General features: G+C 37.0%; 1 protein-coding gene across 3 annotated transcripts in view; it reads right to left on the bottom strand.

The window, feature by feature from the left end:
* Positions 1–19,008, bottom strand: part of KIAA1328 (KIAA1328 ortholog) — a 174,073-nt gene that overhangs the window by 138,638 nt on the left and 16,427 nt on the right. For all 3 annotated transcript variants that reach the window (XM_041422071.1, XM_041422072.1, XM_041422073.1), the window contains one exon: positions 16,910–17,025. In XM_041422071.1, the coding sequence (XP_041278005.1) occupies positions 16,910–17,025 (116 nt within the window). The remainder of the gene's footprint in view (positions 1–16,909; positions 17,026–19,008) is intronic.

Below are 19,008 nucleotides of genomic sequence, written 5' to 3'. Positions count from 1 at the left end.
TTGTCATGTTTTGCTCATTATTAAAAAAAAAACTGTGATTTTTTTCATCAGTAGCTGAAAGTCTAATTGTGTGACTGATTCAGTATTGATGCACCATGCATGTAGCAATGACAGATTGACACAGTTTCAAAAAACAAATAAATCACTTCCATTATGTCAGAACACAATCATCAGAACAGCAGGATCACCACATGAGTCTCTCACTATGTCATGAAAGAACATAAAACCAAACATGGCATCTTTGAATTTGTTTCACATACATTTTAGTGAAACAAAATCACATCTCAAAGTATTAACCATGCCTGCAAAATAGAAATTTAAAATGTTGATCAGCTCTACATGAAAAAAAATTGTTGCTTGTCTTTAATTCACTTAATTTTCAATATCTGTTTAAGAACAACTACTATATAAGCCAAAAGGCTGATGGAGAAAATTTCTATTCCTAATCTAAGAAATAACTGAAAAAGAAAGAATAACACATATAAGATGCTAGAAGTTGTTTTCTTTTCTAGACAAGATCCATCATAATAAAATGGTAGGATCAATTAACAACCATTTCCTAGCACTGCACCAAGGCTGTCTAATCACTATAAATTCTGTTGTAATTTTTGCATATAACAGTTTATTTCACCAACCCATTGTCTGTTCAAGGCTCTAAAAACTGTGGGAGACTCCTGTTGTAAATGAATCTTAATCAAAATTTGCTTTGAGCATTGCTGTGTTTTCCAAGATTCCTAATGCATCCTTTTCACAGAGCAAGGCACATAGCATTCAACATTCTGCAGGACATACTGCAGCAAAATTTGCATTGTGGCAATGGAGGCAACATCTCTATTAAACTTTCAGAACAAGGGGCCAGCTGAGTTTTAAATAAGACAAAGCACCACATGGCTACACTAGGAGTCTCATGTCTGTCAGCACGTCTGTTCCCAGCTGACCAGGGTTCCGACAGATGATTTGGTATGCAAGTTCATTACTGAATCTGTCCACACTCTGTACCTTTCATACTGGAGTTCTGTCAGGCCAATGAAAACAACCTGACAAACATCCTGCAGTGCGACACCATCCCTCTATGTATCTGTTTTATTAATGTGCATTCAGTGCAGCTTAATGTACAGAAATGTTACAGTGAATTATTCTCCTGTTACCAGAGACTTATCTTGGCACTAGGCTTAATACTACATTTGATTCTCAAATTGGCTTTGTAAACATGAAACTGTTATGTCCATAGTCCATAATAAAAAAAAGTGTTTTGATGATGATTGTTCTGGTATAAAAGTTTACAAGCATGGAAAAACTACTGTCCATTACCCAGACTTTAGAAGACTGACTCTGCTTGAGATAAAATTGAGATCAAAGAATCCTAATTCCGAAGATGAACAACAAATTTTAACAAATTTGGGGAAAATGTATCTAATACAATAAACTAGTACTATTAACTCAGTTTCTCCATTCTTTGTATATTCATTACCATACAATTGATAAAAAACAGGAGATGAGCCAAAAATAAAAAAGAAATACTGTATGCATTCATATAAATTTATAGCTGAGTCTCCTCAGGAGAGAACGATTCCATGAGCTCCACTCAGGATTTATGCTGTGACTGGCACTCCTTTCTGGACATGCCCATGTTACAGGCACACAATGGGCTCTCTGAACACGTCAGCTGCAGGCCCACCCAAAGCATTAGATCAGAGATGCCACTGGCATCAAGGTGGGCAAGGCAAACACTGCCAAGGATGAGAAGCGGGATTGAGCAAACTGTCCTCCAGCACAGCTCTCCAAGGAGTTCCCTACAGCTTAGACTGCATGGGCACCATGTAGGTCATCAGCTACATTTATTATTTAGGAAGGATATCAGAAAGTCCCAGAGAGAACATATCCAGAAGCATGATGATTTCAGAATGTACAGAGTAGAAACTCCAATATATCATCCTTATTTCTCTTCATGTGATGTAACAGCATAATGAGAGACCACGAGGGAGAGAAATGCTTGTTGTCCTATGCAGCACCCCAAAGAAACAACAAAACCTTGTGCTTCACACCATTATGTGCCTTCCCTTGAAACTTCCTGCCTCCTCCCACATCCACACTGCTCCTGACTAAAAACAATCTTCAATGACAAGCAGACATGAAAAAATAATGTTAAATTCCAAAATATACAAAATACGGCACAAAGTAACACAAACTGAATCAACTTACAGCAAATACACAACATAACCCTTTCAAAATACACAGCATTGAAAAAAAGATTCACATTAAGGAACACACTTCAAAGACAGACTAATTATCTTCCAGGAAAATTTGGAGAATATACTGAGCAGAAAGCCTCTTTCCTAGGGAATGAAGATTCACATCATCTAGCAAGCAGATCCAAAGAGTGAAAAAGAGTTTATGTATAATCTCATATACTTTTCATGAGCCTTATAAACTTCTGGCAGATTTAGTAATCTTCCATAAGTCTCCAGATTTCACAAGTCCTATTAAAATAAAATTCCTGATATTGAAAGAAAAAGGAAGTAGAAGAACACCTTAAGCAATGCAGTATGGACAGAGGGGAGAGCGAGGGGAAAGAACCAGCCTTTATTACAGCTCACAAAAACATTTTGGGTTGCTCTTGAGGCCAAAAGACATAAAAGAGACAAAATACCACTGATTCAGCATGCCCATAGTACTTTTATGTCAAAACTACAAGCTGCAGTGCAAAGCTCCTGCAACTCAAGTTACCCTCACTTTACACTAATTTTAAGGACCAGCAAAAAATAATGACTCATTCAGTATGATATTAATTGCAGAGCTCTCCTTTCATATGTTTTCTATGAAATACAAGGTAAGAATACATTTTAGTGTCTACAAAGACCAAGAGATATGGCAATGATAAAAAGCAGCATATCATCCAAAAGAGGGACAGATGAAGGCAAAGATGGAGCCCAAATAAACATCGAAGGACAGCATTTAGCAACTCTGAATTAAGAATCAGTTGTCCTGTAATTTCTGTCAGAATTATTTCAGCCATGTTTATTTCCTCAGGCACAGTGAAAACTCAGAACACGAAAAGTAAATAAAACATAAATTTGTTACAGATTTATGTCCCAAGCTTCTGATTACTTTGTTATTGGTATTTAAAAGGTAAAAGTCGTAATGCTGGAAAGTAAACCGTGACTTTACTGCGGGTAGCACCATTCACAGTTCTCAGACACCACTAGCTACTCAGTTAATGCAAATCCAGCCACATTATGCCTTTTTTCCAAAAATTAAAACCATTCACAACAGCTCAATGTCCTTGAGTAGCGAGTAAAAGAATGCAAACAGTGGTGTGTCCCTGGCTGATGATAAAGCAAGACTGAACAGAATTCCTAGTGGGGGGAATTGAGAAGACACCTTTGCCATGGGGGAAAGTTACATTGTACTTAAAGTTACATTTTAATTTGTCTGCTCAGTCATCTCAGTTCCTTTAGCCAACCAACCTTTAATTGTACTGTACATGTGCATTTAATCTGACCTTTGAGGACTTTCTATAACACCAATCAAAAGTTTTTCTGTCTAGCTTTGCAAAGATGAACTTCATCAAGACAACTTCTATAGGCAAGAAAAAGCAAACAAATCCCAATTAGTCCACACTGCTGTTCTGACTTTGCTAAGCTTTCTGACCTTTCAGTCATACAATTCTTCTCAGCCTTGTTCCATTTCACTCACATTTCTAGCCTGTTCTAATCCAGAAGTCAACATTCCCCATCATTCATACAACAACAAGTGAAACTTCTCTCATTTTGTCCTCTCTTTTCCCTTTGAGAGAGGGAATGTCTATTCTCTAATCCCTTCTACATAAACATGAAAGAGAGGAAGATCTATTTAAGTAAAACACTGACACAAGAACAAGCATGTTTAAGCTAGCTGTGACTGTGTCTAGCCTGGAAATCAGGAGGTGTCATAAAAAATAGAAGCTCTTCTAAAACACTGATCCTTAAAAAACGGCACAGAGAAGAGAACTAACAGATGAACCAAGGCACATATTTACAGCTTTAGGAACAGAAATATGTTAAGAGGATTGCTTGAAAGAGTCAGAAGGTTCCTGATAGTCATCTGTTCCCTGCAGATGAGCCATGAGAATCTCCAATGCATTCTATGTCCAGACAGAACAATGCAATTACATTGTTGTTAAAATCTTTGCACTGTCCTGAGGTTGTTTCCAAAAAGACACGTGTAAGATAGTAATATGAATGATGCCAACACAAGAGAAGTTCAATATAAACAGTTCATTAAAATCAACTAGGACTCACAGGTTGTGTGTGCATCAGATCAGATGGACCCAGGAAATACCCAGATAGCTTCCTGGGGAAACCACGAGTCTTTGTGGGTTACCAAATCAAGCCCCACACTACCAGAGACAACACCAAGGCAATCCTTCCCATAATCAAATTCGATCCTGAACGTAAGTTCATTTCATTTGCTCCCATCACTTCTCTCTGCACATAATTAGAAACATATTCCTTGTTTTCAATTTCCCTCTTTTCATAGGAAAATTTTATGCAGTAGATTTATTAGCAGGTTAAAGTAAAGAGCAGTGGCAAGTTAAATATGGTTATTTGCACTGAAACAGAGCAATAAGGCCTCACAGCACTTGTCCAGTTACCTGAAGTTACAGCTGGACATTAAAAGCTGTGCTCACTCAGGTCTTAATCTGCACCAGTATGAGATGTTGAGTAACATATTTAAAATCATCTAAGGATCTTTCATCAATGTGTCCAGCAATATTTATAGAAACCCAAAACTTCTCCCTGAAGTTAATAAAATAATAAGAAATCCACACAGGAAGAGTTAATGTATTACAAAGGGTGTTAAATGCTTTGCTTGCATTTCTATATAGTTATGAAAATTCTACTCTCTGGAGGAACTACTTGAAAACACTTACTTCAGTATCCTGTTCTCTGGATGTAAACAAAATTAGACCTGCCAATCTTTGTGACCATAATACATTTTCTTTAACCCTTCTTTTATTTTTGGATTTTGGAGTAAGCCATATTCCAGTCCTCCCCTTGATCCTTCCTACATGACTTCAAAGTGTCACAGCTTAATGTGCACAAACATGCCAAAAACAACCTCTACATGAAGATTACTAAATGCCCAAATTGCACTCTAAAAATTCATTTACAGAACTTCAGAAGACAGCAAGATGCCACTTTATTGTCAAATTCCAAGCTGAATTTACAGAACTACTAGGTGGGGGAAAAAGCATTTTTACTAACAAGGACTTAAAATATGCAGAAGTCAGATGACAAGCCTTCACAATGGCATTTTCACATTTCCAAACAGTGACACCAAGAAATTCAGACAGCAAACATGTAGCTTCATGTATCAAAACATGTGCCAATCCACCAGAAATGAAATTCTACAGGGATAAGAAAAAGCCTGGCTGACTGCAAACTACTGAAAGAAAAAGAGCATTGTTAAATCAATCATATTTGAACCTTCTCGAAGGTACATGAACCCAGCAGCCAAGAAGAGTCTTGGCCTGGGTACTAAATTTAAGCATAATCATGATTTGGTGGGTTAAAATTATAGATTAGGATGCCATTACAGCACGCACTATTCCCTTGCTGCATCTGCACTGGCACCTGGGCAAGACCCAGTCACTGTAAAAAACATCACACTTTGGTCTCCTAGTTCATTCAGCCAGGACATTTTGAGAAAGTTTTGATAGCCACAATTGTTTTATTCTATTTTACTCTCACTACTTGGGATATACATCCTTCAGCTGACTCATTTTTTAAATCACTTCAGTACTTAAACTGTCACACTCAACGCATAATCTGACACCACAGAGTCATAGTTTGAATATTTCAGTTCTATTACTTTTAATTCTGTACCAGTTAATCATATTTTATTTAAAGGTAAAATGTTAATCGTCTGATGTTAAAAATCATCATATGTTACCTTTTTATGGCCGCATATTAAAATAAGGATACTTGCCAATTACCTAGAGTCTTCTTTTCAGGATTTAAATAAGACATTGACAAGAGGTCAGCTCAGACACTCTGCAGTACAACAATCTGCTCTGCATGCCAGAGGTGCTCTTTTTAAATTTCCCAATACTTCACAGCTGAAATTAGCACATCTCACCAATTTGCTAATCTACATTGGTGTGTCCATATTTAATTCTGAATAAAAGGTGTAGCAAAAAGCACCTGGCTCCAAACTGTTTGCTATAAAATGGTTGCCCTATTACAAGCTCAAAACTCTGACAGAAATCCTTCAAAATTCCTATGGCTCTCCCTGACATAATGAAAGCAAATTTTTTGTTGTTGTTTTAATATTGCTGCTTCCCATGACTTAAAAACACACCTCTACACACACCACCAGAATGAGGTCTTAGACTGCAAGCATTTCCCAGCAGGGATTTTTGTCTCCATACTTGTCTGCAAAGCAACTAGCAAATTGTTAATCATCTATAATTAAAGACACCATAAGCCCAGAACCCATCAGAGTATATCTCCAGTTTGCTCACGTGGCCCTTTATGCATAAAATATGCCTTTTCATTTCACTCCAAGTACCTTTTTCTAGTTGGTTGCTTCCTTCCAACCTTCTTTTAAGACATGATTAAGAAAGGTATTCTTTAACATGTTTTTTTATGTATAAAAACGACAAACCTGTGTAATATACTTCTCTCAGCCTTCTCCTTGACCCTAAAATTTTTTGTTTTATTTAAAATTTTCAGAGTGTGTCCATGAAATGCCATAACTGAACAACATGCTTACATTTAACCTTCATGTCCCCCCAAGGCCAGCAAGCAGTACCACAAATTTTTAAACAGGTGAGTAGGAAAGAAAACAGCAGAATTGCCTGGTGCCACACCTGGTAAGTCAGGAAAAGCAGAGAACTGAGCTGGAGATCCACTGGATCATTCACATGGGCCATGCAGGGCTCATAAGCAACACACTCTGTATCTCAATAGTTACTTTTTCCTGTGACCACAACTGCATGCTGCAGGCTACCTGCTCCACATTTAGCACCCTACTTGCAATAGTAAGCAATTTATCTCGAGATAAATTCATACAGAACCACATGCAATACACTAATTTCATTTTTAAATGGAAGAAAAGCAGTGTGGTTTTGGTGGTGGTGCTCATTATATTTATTTATTTTTATTCCATCGTTTCCACATTCAGGCCTACAATGATTGGTATGTTGCTCAGGTTTTTGATGCTCTGCTTTCAGTGTTGACTTCAGTAGATGCATCAAAGCTCTTACATCCTTTAAAAAAAAAATCAGCATTTTTCATACAACTGCCATCCACACTTAGCTGGCAAGAGCTCATATACCTCTTCCTGTCTGCAAAATGAAAAAAAAAAATATTTTACATGTAAGACTAAAAACCTGACAATGTACAAGTCAAAATGCACTTCTGCAGACAGAGCCTAGCAGGTGAAACTGCTTCCTCACTTAACCTTCCTTACAGCCATGCTCTGCTGCCAGGTAAGCCAAGGCACGGACCACGGACCAGGCACCTTGCTCTATGAGACTCCATACCTTACACAGGTGGCAAGCTCAAGGCTACAATTGTTATTTTAACATAATTGCCTTGAATTTTAGAAGACTCTTACTCCTTCAGGCAGAGGACAGTCTCCCACTGTTCACAATTAAGGTATCTGCTATTACAACATTTGGAAGTGACTAACGGGGGTGAAAGCTAAGTTTCATTTCTTATAGATTCTTTAGAATGAAACAAACTATATCTAAAAAGTGCAGATATGCTTTTTTATTTCTTTTGCAGTTCAGGGGAGGGGGGAGGGAAAAGCATCACTGATTTGTATATTAAAGTGCAAGCATCTGTCCTACTGATGACATTCTAGGGAAGCACATTAGCATAAAATTTAACGATGTCAAATAAGTGGATGTGAAATAGGGACTGCGTAAAGACACTATTTCCAAGCCTGACAGAAACATCACTGTTTAGAAATGCAAATGATACCATTATGTTCAATAATTATATGAAAATATGAACAGTTCAGCATGTTTTCCAGCCCTGATGGCGGTTAATGGGATGTACGCTTATGTAAATAACTACTATTAAAGCTAATGCTGAAAAAAACTAATAAATTCATACTAAAGCAACTGATTTAGTACGCTTTTAAACCCCAGCAGTGCTCACTTATTAGAAAGGAGTGCATTCTTATGTTTAGAACTCATTACTGTTACAAGTCACTGCAACTCCATCAATTACCATGCATTAATGAAAATGGGACACATACAAAAAAAATTATTGCCTCTCAGCAGTTTTCTTTAAAGACAAAATATAGGGGTATTACCATCACTGGGCCTTGAGGGAAACTTATCAGCAGCATAATCCTTATTACCACAACTGTACTCCCTGTTCTATAAACCCTGGGGTATTTTTTGTCCCAAGAAGTGGATGACCTTTATGTAAAACTCTTGCCGTATGCACAGTGAAAGTGACCACACTGCCATCAGTAAAAGCTTGCCATTTCCACAGTTAAAAATGTATTTAAATAAACGAATACATACGAGGATCTGAACTGAAAACTGTAAATGTGAAATGAAAAACTACTACAACTCCTGAAACTAGACCAAAGAAGGTGTAATGCCAATAGAACTAAGGATAAAAGGTAGATGTGGAAGTCTTGAATGAAGTTCTTGTATCCGGATAAATTCCATCCAGTTTTACACTGACACTTTTAATAACCTCCCAGAGAGCCATGAAATTAAGACTTTAAGGATGCTATTCATTCCTCTTTGGATGTTTTTTCCAACTCCTCAGTATTACTCAAAATTCTTAGCCCTTGATGTCTGGTAGAGGAAACAAAACCAAGAGTGCTGTTATAGTAATGAATTCCTAAGGAAATTAAAAGCTGAGATTGACTGAATGTCTATAACTCTACAACTAACCCACTTTAATTTTCCAAGTAGTCTATGGAAATGAGATATTAGTGTAACATCCACTAGATCCTAAGAAGTTTAGCAAGACTAAAAATGCATTGTATTAGTTTGCATTGACTGACAGTTTAAAATTAAGGATGGATTTGAACAACATTACAAGAGACTATGGACAAAGAACTGATGCCAAATGGAAAAGATTAACATACGACAGTCACCTGTGCAGTCTCACCTGCTGTAAAACAAGATGTCATTTTGCTATGGGAAGGCACAGACTTGCAACTCTTGACTACAAAAGCACTGTCACTAAGGACCATGAAATCCCACATCAATAGAAAGGGGTTAAGAAACAGATGCTGTTTTCATTGTGCTTGAACAGTGACAAAGTTCTTACAGGCCAACGTCCACTATAAAAGCCAACATTAATTTAATGTTATGCTTAAGTGCAATGTACTCCACACAGCACAACGCAAAAATAAAATCAAGCCTAGCCTAAAAGACTTCCAATTTAAAAGCAGGCAGCAAAACAAGGCTTTCAAAAGGCCAGCAGCTCACAGAATACAACAGCAAACACATGATGACAGTCACTGTGACAAATGTTTGATGAGAGAGAGATGAAAAAAAAAACCCCCACAAAACTATCTGATTGCTTTCACTAAATCTCTGTTGAAAGAGAGGTATGAAGTGTTTTGCTATCTAGACCATTAAAACTATTTCATGAGTGAAGGCCACTCTAAAAACAGTAAGACAAATTTGCTACTGATTAATAATAAAGCCATTCATTTTATTCTTCAAATCTAAAGTAATTACAAGCTAGAGCATGGCAAATTTAGATTTAGATTTAGAAGAAGCCATTACGTCAGAAGAATCCTTTAAAAAAGAACAGTAATTTAAAAGACTGAACTGAATAATGAACTCTCCTGAACAACAATTATTATGAGATTGATTTATTGAAAGTGTATTTAATTATGCAAGAAATGTTTAAACTTTCCAAAATAGTGCAGGAAGACAGAGAAACCAATAGCAGAGGCAGCCCTACGTCCTCATTATAGTTGAGAAGCTGAAGCAGATGGAGAATTCATTTAGTTTAGAAGGATAAAGTACATCAATTTCTCTGAATCCACATTTCTAGTCAATTTGTTACAGTACCAGCTTCAACAATTAATGATCTCATTTTCCCATTTGTGCCTCCTTTTAAAAGAACTCAGTCTTTGTTTCCAAATGAGCAAAATGTCATAAAGAAAAAAATGTAACTCAAACATCACTGAAAGCTCACATGCCTAAAGCCAAATGTTTCAGCAATAACCACAAAACCAGTGGTCAAATTAAGTCCGGTAAGTAGCCTGGTCAGTCTAAGTATCTGGAAAAAGCAGAAAGATCTGTCTTTCACCTGAGACACTTAAACTGACCAGCCTGACTCCTACAGAGATTTTTTTTTTTTTTTTACCTGAACTACTTCACCATTTTTTCTTAAAATACCTGATATTGCTGCATGAGCTTGCCATGGCTGAAGGTGCATTTCAAATGACAGGTTTTTCCTGTTTTAGTTTAGACAGGGGCAGCCCATCATCATGTCCAGTTCTGTCATGCCCACAAGACAGTTTATACAGATAATACCATAAACCTGTGCTTCAGATACCCAGTGCTGGAAGACAGGCTGTCTGGGAAGCATATAGCTACCCATGGATACCCACATTCTGGCAAGGGCAGAACTCCAGCGCTTCTTCAGTTTCAAAATCGTCAAGTCTCTAGTACCAGGTACAGATAACCACAATGTAAAAATGTAATGAAATGTGGGAGATGAGAAAATGCTACTAGCCCTCAACACTCACCCCGGTGGAACTGCAAAGTTCTGTACAAGAGCTGCTGGGTGGGAACATCTCCACACACAGAACACCATTCCACCCTTGGTATAAAACACAGAGCAAATATGCTTCTCCCATTCCACAGCTGTATTTCTATGCTGACAGTACCATCTCACAGACAATCCTGCACCACTGCGTGCAGAGGTTTAGGGAAAAAAGCCTGTCCAGCTCATATTCTACAGAGGCTGTTGTTGACTGCCTAGATGCTGCCTGCTGATTCTGGGTATTTTCATAACATGGACAGTGTTGCTAGATTATGCTACAAGGCACTAACTAGGATTAAGCACAAAAAGCTTCAAATTAATCTCCAGCCATTGATCCATTTGAATACTCAACATTACAATATGTTTCACCTTGTTTTAGTTTAAAAGTTCATGAAAAATTCAAAATATCTTATTTACCCAATAGTCCTTGACTGATTCTTCTACATTTCAGTTTGTAAATACATACATTATTTAACCAATACTGCAGTTACAGAATAGCATATAAATATTCAGGGACTTTTTAATAAGTGCAGCTTTTTTTCAACAGACCACAATTGTTGCTTAGAAACATTTACTAGGAAGATACCTGAAATAACAGTAAGAGAAACACCTTCAAAGAGTAAAATACTTGGATAAAATGGAAGAAAGGAGCAAAATACTAATTCTCCATTCTCCTCACACACCTTCAAACAAATTATGATGTACAAGAAGATATATAGTATGCATTCACATATGAAAAATAGAAAGGGAAAAAAACTTTAAATGATAAGCTGAGGGAGCCAAGTTAAGAAATAAAAGAAAAATAATGACGGTCATTTCAAACCCTCAGTTCATAACTTGTCAGAAACTATACCATCAGGAACAGACTCAGCCAAAGTTAATCTCTAAAATTGTTACTGAGTTTAAAATAAATAGCCTGACTTTCAAAAGCACAAGTTTCCTGCAAATGGCATATTTCCCTTTCTATAGAAATTTTCTTCTTACCTTTTTTTTTTTCAGGGGGAAGGGGTGGGGGCACAGCAAGGCTGGGGCTCATTTTCTTATATAGATGTTAAACTGCAGTGTTAATATCTGTGCCCCACCTCCCCCTGACACTGTGCTGACATTCTGAGTGCAGACTGTCCCCTTGCCAACAGCAGCCCCAGGGAGGCACACACACACACAAACCTGCCACACAGGACACGGGGACCACACATCCAACAAAGCACAGGACCAAAGCCCTTCTGTGCAAGACCACCCTTGCTCCCTCATCTGTGATGATAACTTGGTGGCTCTGATTAAAAAAAGAAAGGAAGCAGAGGTGTTCATATTTTCAGAAGATCAGATTTAACATTATAGGGAAAATAAGGCAGAACCAGCAAGTAAAATCTGTATTCTGATATTTCCTTTTTCTACCAGTTTGTTCTTTGCATTAAGTAAGCCAGTAACTCTTTTTCTTCTGAAAAATACTACTAATTTTACATTAACACATTAAAAGAGGAAAAGGAGAAAATATGTAAGTGGCCCTAATTTACGCATGCAAGACTTATGTAATGAACAGTACTATGGCAAAACTAAAAGCATTTTATTAAAGTCTCTAGATAATACTTATAAAGCTCATTATTCTTCCAGCAAATTAATATTCTATGTCTCACTAACACTATAAGCAAATGAACTGTTTTAGTTAAATTAATATTCATGTTAACTGCATGCAAAACCAACTAATTAAGTAGTTCTATAATATTAAGGACATATGTAAACAGAGTCTGTGATCAATTTTAAGGCTAACCAAGTAAATCATACATGATTTGTTCTGTGAATTTGGCTGGGTCTTTGGCAACCTGGGAGGTGTCCCTGTCCAGGGGTTGGACCTAGATGATATTTCAGGGTCAAACCATTTTGTAAGTCTATGTTCAATCAGAAAATAATTCCAACAAAAAGCTTAAGTAACCCAGGTGCATTCTAAATATAAGCCAAAACAGTAGCATAAGTACTGCTGACTAGTTTAAATCTACAAAAAAGAAAAAAAGTAATAAACAGAATCTCCCTTTATCTGCCTATTCTTTGTCTATATAATAATAATAATAATTTAAACAGAGCTTAGAATTCAATAACCAATTCTTTAAAAAATTTTTAATAAGTTCTCTTCACCTATTAGTAAGTCTTTACAGAAATGTTACAGCTGCTTTTTCTTCTTCATTTATGCAACTGCATCAAATTTACATGAAAAAAATCCCTAATGGTGATAATAAGACAAGCTAAAGACCACAACATAATTTCTTTGAGCTATGAACTATCAGTAGTATTTGTTTCTTAATAATCTCATAATTTTTTTCCTAAGACATATATCATGACAGTATTGGGACATCTTACAAAGGATATTTTCCTGATTGTTAAATTAAATTACATTTGTGACCTAAATTAATAATGGGTGCCTGAAACTACATCAGGGAAAAAAAAAAAAAAAAAAAAAAAAAAAAAAAAAAAAAAAAAAAAAAAAAGGAAAGCCAAAAGCTTTTCTATTAGCAGCTCATAGCAAAACAGGAAAAAGATGCAACACAAGTAGTCTACATAACATGGTGCATACTGCTTATCCATTACTGTGAAAATGCAAATGAAAAAATACAAATAAGGACAAGGAAGTTGCAAGTCACACACTCCAAAGCCAATTCCAGAATCTAGACTGCTACTTGAAGCAGTTTAGTCACCATACAGCAGCAAAGAGAACACCAATGCCAAGAGCAGATGCTGTAGAAGACACCACAGGAGGTGATACATGGCAATTCTCACATTAACTTAGTCCCAAATTCTATTTCAAAAGTTCAGAGGATGCTTCAATACCCTAAACAGACACATCCCTGCTTGCATCAGCTGTTTTACAATTGTCTGACTAATCCTAGGTCACCTGCTGCCATCTTGGCTCTTATTAACCCTAGCTGCTTATCCCAAACATTTCTGAAGCTTTCAGGCACAGGCTTTTGTTACTTTCACATCAGTCACATCCAGCCCAACCTCCTTTTCCACGTCTTCCTCTCCAGACACGTTCTAGATCTCACTTTCCCAATACACATGCCATTTACATTTTACCTCTTTATCTTTTATGTGAACTTCACTTTCAGAGAGTGGTATTTTTCCCAACCACTTTATCATCTTCATAGTTGTAAGAAGCTTTCATTGGGGAGGGCATCAAAAGAGCGTGAGCAGCTGTTACTGGATTATCCAGTTCAGCCCAGTTGGGCAAATTTTAGTAAGAACAGCAAGAGCTGTCATCCCAGCATGTGTCCCTGAACACCACTAAGTGCCACATTTTCTAACAGCAGCACTAGAGCTTTCCAGTTTATTATAAGCAAAAGAGTTTATTACAAACAAAACAAAGTCTTGATCCGCTTTTGGTTTTGGAACATTTTGTTTGAAACAAATCAATTTTCATTTCAAATCAAGTTTCTTTTGAAAGAAGTCAGTCTGAAGTGTAAATGTCATGAGATAAACCAAGCCAGAACAGCTACTTGTAACCAAATTATAAGATAATAAGCCTAAATACTTCTTTACAAAGAAGGTGTAGACCAACTGACTACTTGACATCCCTAATTTTCCTTAATTCTGTGATACTAAGTATTTGGTAACGCTGGCAATAGGCTGGACTATTTATGGTTCACAGTATGCTCATCACTGTTGTTCTCCATTAACAACAGCACATCCTAGTACTAAGAACTCAATTTTCCAAGTTTCACCTGCCAAGAAAGGGTAGAATTGACTTCTAAACTGCGTGAAATTTTAGTTGTTGTTCCCTACCCAGACAACACTGAGCAGTTCCAAAGCAAATGTGAGCTCGGGCTGCAAAGAAATGCTGTTCTCTAAATGCTGATAAGTTACTCGAAGTTTTGTAGTGAGATCTTTGCATACCACCCATCTCCCTTCCCCCAAAGCTTCTGTCACAGGTCATCAGCAGCAAATTTGAACAGAGGGGTCTTCACAGCTTCTCAGGAGTCAAAAAATCAACCACAACAAAATAAGGATGGATTTTCCTCAAAATATGGATTTCAAGCACCAAGCAATATTTCTCCCTCAAGAATCTAAAGGAAAAAAAAAAAAAAAAAAACAACAAAAATACATGCTGCTGAAAACAACCCACACAGTCCCCATGCTAAGTGAACTAAACCCTTACCAAGCTGAAATTGCACTTTGCTGGATAGCTGCATTTATATCAGAAGCACCAATTTGTTACTGCAGGGTACTTTTAAATACTGCAGTAAAGAAAGTTATCTTATAGAGAATAAATTAGCTATGTGGGTCAGAAAAAAAGATAAAATTGATTTTAACAGACTTGAATTTTTTTTTTCTTATGGTATTATATCCCTGATATCTTATTTGCAAGTGGACACTATAATCCAGAAGAAATTAAAGAATTTCAAGTTGCTGTACTTGAAACAGCTATAATCTGCATTCAGCCTCAGCAAGTAATTTCTACTTTTTCTTGTCTCTGCAACAAGCTTTAAAAAATTAAGTAATCAGAGTTACACTGAAGATCTTGAATCATTCATGTATGATAGGCAAGTATTGCAGCAGTTAAAATTACATTGTTTTAAATTATAACCTTGTTTTATATATCTAGGTTTTACAGAGTTTTATGAACTGTAAAATTGCATGCATTAACCTTCTGCCATGTCTACCAGACTTCTGGAAAAGTACTCATGCTTGTGCAATCTATTTCTGGTAAAGAAACAAAAGGAAAGGGAAAATACCCCAGACAACAAAACAAAAAAAAAAACCAATCATATCTACTTTTCACTAGCCAAATAAACTTCATGTGAACTAGTGAAATCTTTGTGTGGATAAATAACAAAAAATCAGGAACATGCATCCCACCAACATTCATGAGCTTACTGAATACACAAAATGTAATATACAACAAAATACTGGCTTCAGTGAAATCAATGTGAAAGAGTTGTTGTCACATCTAATGGCTCTTGAAATACCTCAGACCTAATATTTTCAAGTAACAGTTCACAGCCAGCTAAGTTTGTTGACATGTATATTATTTAAGACAAACACACAATTTTTTTTCCAGAAAAATAAGTGCCACTGTGCTACAAGGGATGCTCTAAGCCATCAGAGCAATGCTCTCCAGACAGAGACCACACATCACTGAATGCCTTTCCTAAGCCAAGCAAGCTCCATCATAAAGAAGCACTGGTTTTGTTACACTTCCAGGGTTAAACTGTGAAATAGAATTTTCAAAAACCCTCCTCTAAATTCATGTTTAAGTTTCTCAGTTATCTCTGTTTGTGTTTCAACACTGGCCAATAGCTTGAACAGCCTCTTTTTGTCACTGACTTTGTTTTTAACTTGAACTAGGGATGGCTCAGGACTGAAAACAGTACTGCACACTGGGCTCCATCATGCTTTTTAAAACAACATTACTACCTTCCCTATTGGCAATGCAGCTCCCAATTAATCACACACTGTTTGCTTTTCCTGTAGTTGCAGTCCTGTCTCTTCCCTATCCCACTGCAGCCAATCCTTAGCCCTCTGTGAAATTCAACAACAGAGCATCAATACCAGAGATTTGGATGAGAAATGAACAAGAGAATTATGTAAAGGTCTGTCACACCTCAGAAAGAAAAATAGCAATTCCTGCAACAGTGACTTTGCATGTGATATTCCAGGATTGGGACTAAGCATATGCAGCTTAAAGAATTGCAAGTCATAGTTAGCAAGAACAGAAAATCTGCTAGCTGTTTTATATACAAACAAACCCTACACCAAACAGAAAGTCTAAGCTAGCTAAACCTCCTAGTACATATATTTAATTTGTATCCATTTAGTGTAGATTCCCTTTCTCTGGACATGGAGACAAATGGAATACCATGCAACTTTTAGACCTAAATTATTACCACCTAACAGAATTTTACAAAAAATATCTATAATCATATTTTAATGTGTAAATTCCTTACTGTCATTTTTTTTAGTTGACAAATATCTATTTCATAGCAAAACAACATCATAGGAACAGCTGGATGGCAGTTTAAGCTCAAATGAACCAGTGTCACATGCTGACAAGTCATCTCTCTGATTGCTTTTGAATGGCAGCACATGCAGATTTATTCTATGCCATAAATTAGAACAATTATTTCTCTGTACTTCACTTTTTATTTCAGTGAGCCATTGCACATATTTTTAAAGGATATCTTCCCTTTCCTTGATGATAAGTTCATTCTGCTCCTCTAGCTGTCTGATCTTCTTCTCAAACGATTCCTGTTCAGCTTTCAGCCGTTCTTCCGTCACCTCTTTTTCTTCACTTACCCTGAAAAGAATTTGAGAAAAATAAAATATATGCCCATAACCACAGTGCCTGACCTCCAACTCCTCCACCACTTTGCAGGTAAATGTATAACATCCTCTCCACCCTTAAACAGGTTAGTTCCTGTTAATAACAGGTTAGTTTTACACAGGAAGATACATAAAACTTTATGCAATATATCTTTTTTTTTTTTTTCAAAAACAGCAGCCTCAGTAAAGTACAGGCACATTAATGGGCAGCATGGAAGAACAAAGTTAGTGCCTGAACCCACAATTAGGTTTGTCCAGTCTGATCCTCTGCAGCCATAATGAAGATTCACTGCGATACTTACAAACCTAGGACATGAAGACAGAAAACTCATATGGGAGAGTTTAGCTGACACAACAGGAAGAAAATTCTGGAAAACTTTTCTGTTTCTTAATCTATAAACTAATCCTTCTTTCACCTTTACTGGTCAAATACAAGCCCAGGAAGGAATCATTTTTCTCGTTAGCTTTCTCCAAACAAAACTGTTTGTCCTTTTCTGAGGATTTTCAAATATCAAGCTGCAGGCGTAAATTATCCTTTCTGTCTGGGGCATGGCACCCTGTATCTTACTGCTCAGTGTAAATAATTGGATCAAGATTAAAAGATGACAATGGGAGAAAGGCTCACAATGATCATTTATTCTGCACCTCAAGAGCAGGCTATAAAAACAATTATTCTGGTATCACGTAGGCAAGAAGATCATTATGCACAGTTGATCCTGTAACTATGCTAAAAAACGTGGCTTGGAAATCATGGTTCTATAAAAGCTCCACAAAAATATTAAGTAATGAGCTTAGACTAATAAATATTATTGCTCTGCACTTAGGCAATTTCTGTTGCTGAAGGCTCTTAAAGTTCAGTCTTTTATGATGATGAAACAGCTGCCACAACACAGGTGACAGGAGACCAAAGCAATACAACTTTTAGAAAACTCCAATTTTAACTTCCTTAAAGCGGAACAACCTTACAGGAAGAGGAAAGAGAAGGGGGAAAATGAAATATATATGTGTAAGCCTTCCACTCATCCCATTAGACTAATATTCTGAACAGAATGTTTCATTCAAGGAATGAGCCATACATTTGATATCATTGTTCCTCTTAAGAGGGCACAAATTTGTTCTGGTCTTCCAGTGGAAAAGTCATAAATACCACAACTGAGTCACTCCCCTGTAGTGAATTATAGACAAGCAGTATTCCCCAACTCCAAGATCAACCCACAGACCTTCTCATATTAGCTCAAGCAGACTGCATGAAGTTGGAAATAATAATACTGAAACTCACACTTTTTGTCTGCAAACCAAGAGGGAGACAGACAACAGATACCACCAGATAATCAAATTCTTTAAATTAGGGTGGTTTGAAAGCTTGGATCCAATTATCAATTGTAAAGTTTCTAATGTACAGGGGGGCAAAAAAAAAGACACGGATTAAGCATAAAAGCATTCCATTAGTCAAATGCACAAGGTCTCACTTACAACCTTGGGCCCAGCCTGGGAAGGTGTGATGAGTTCAACCTGCTCCTAGGCTCCTTCCCCTACACTCACAAGCTGTCAAAAGGGCACATAGCATTAAAGAAAAGTGGCAACAGGAACTACCTGTATAAATTCTGGACCCACACCAACAACTCTGCACTCCTCAGCTAAGCAGGCAACAAACTTCTGAGGAGTATCCACCACCCATCCTTGCAGTAACAGCCACAGCACATTTGCCACAAGCTGCAGACAGAGACTTTCATATCCAACCGGGTCCCATTCGCTTCCTCTAAGTCCAGGGCAACCACCTAAATGACTACAACACGTATGACCCTCCTTCACATAACCAGTGAAAGATGCAAAAACAGTTAATTAAAAACCACAATGAAGAACACAATGACCACGTGGATGAAAGATGGGAATGAAACAAGAGCAGGGTAGGCAACTGGAAAGAGAGAACAAGTACCATCTCCAGGATTCTATGAAA

This window comes from Onychostruthus taczanowskii, unplaced genomic scaffold (assembly GCF_017590055.1).
Source record: "Onychostruthus taczanowskii isolate IOZ18803 unplaced genomic scaffold, ASM1759005v1 scaffold70, whole genome shotgun sequence".
Taxonomy (NCBI): Eukaryota; Metazoa; Chordata; class Aves; order Passeriformes; family Passeridae; genus Onychostruthus; species Onychostruthus taczanowskii.
Note: the sequence above shows the minus strand (reverse complement) of the source record. Positions and strands in the feature narration are given on the sequence as shown.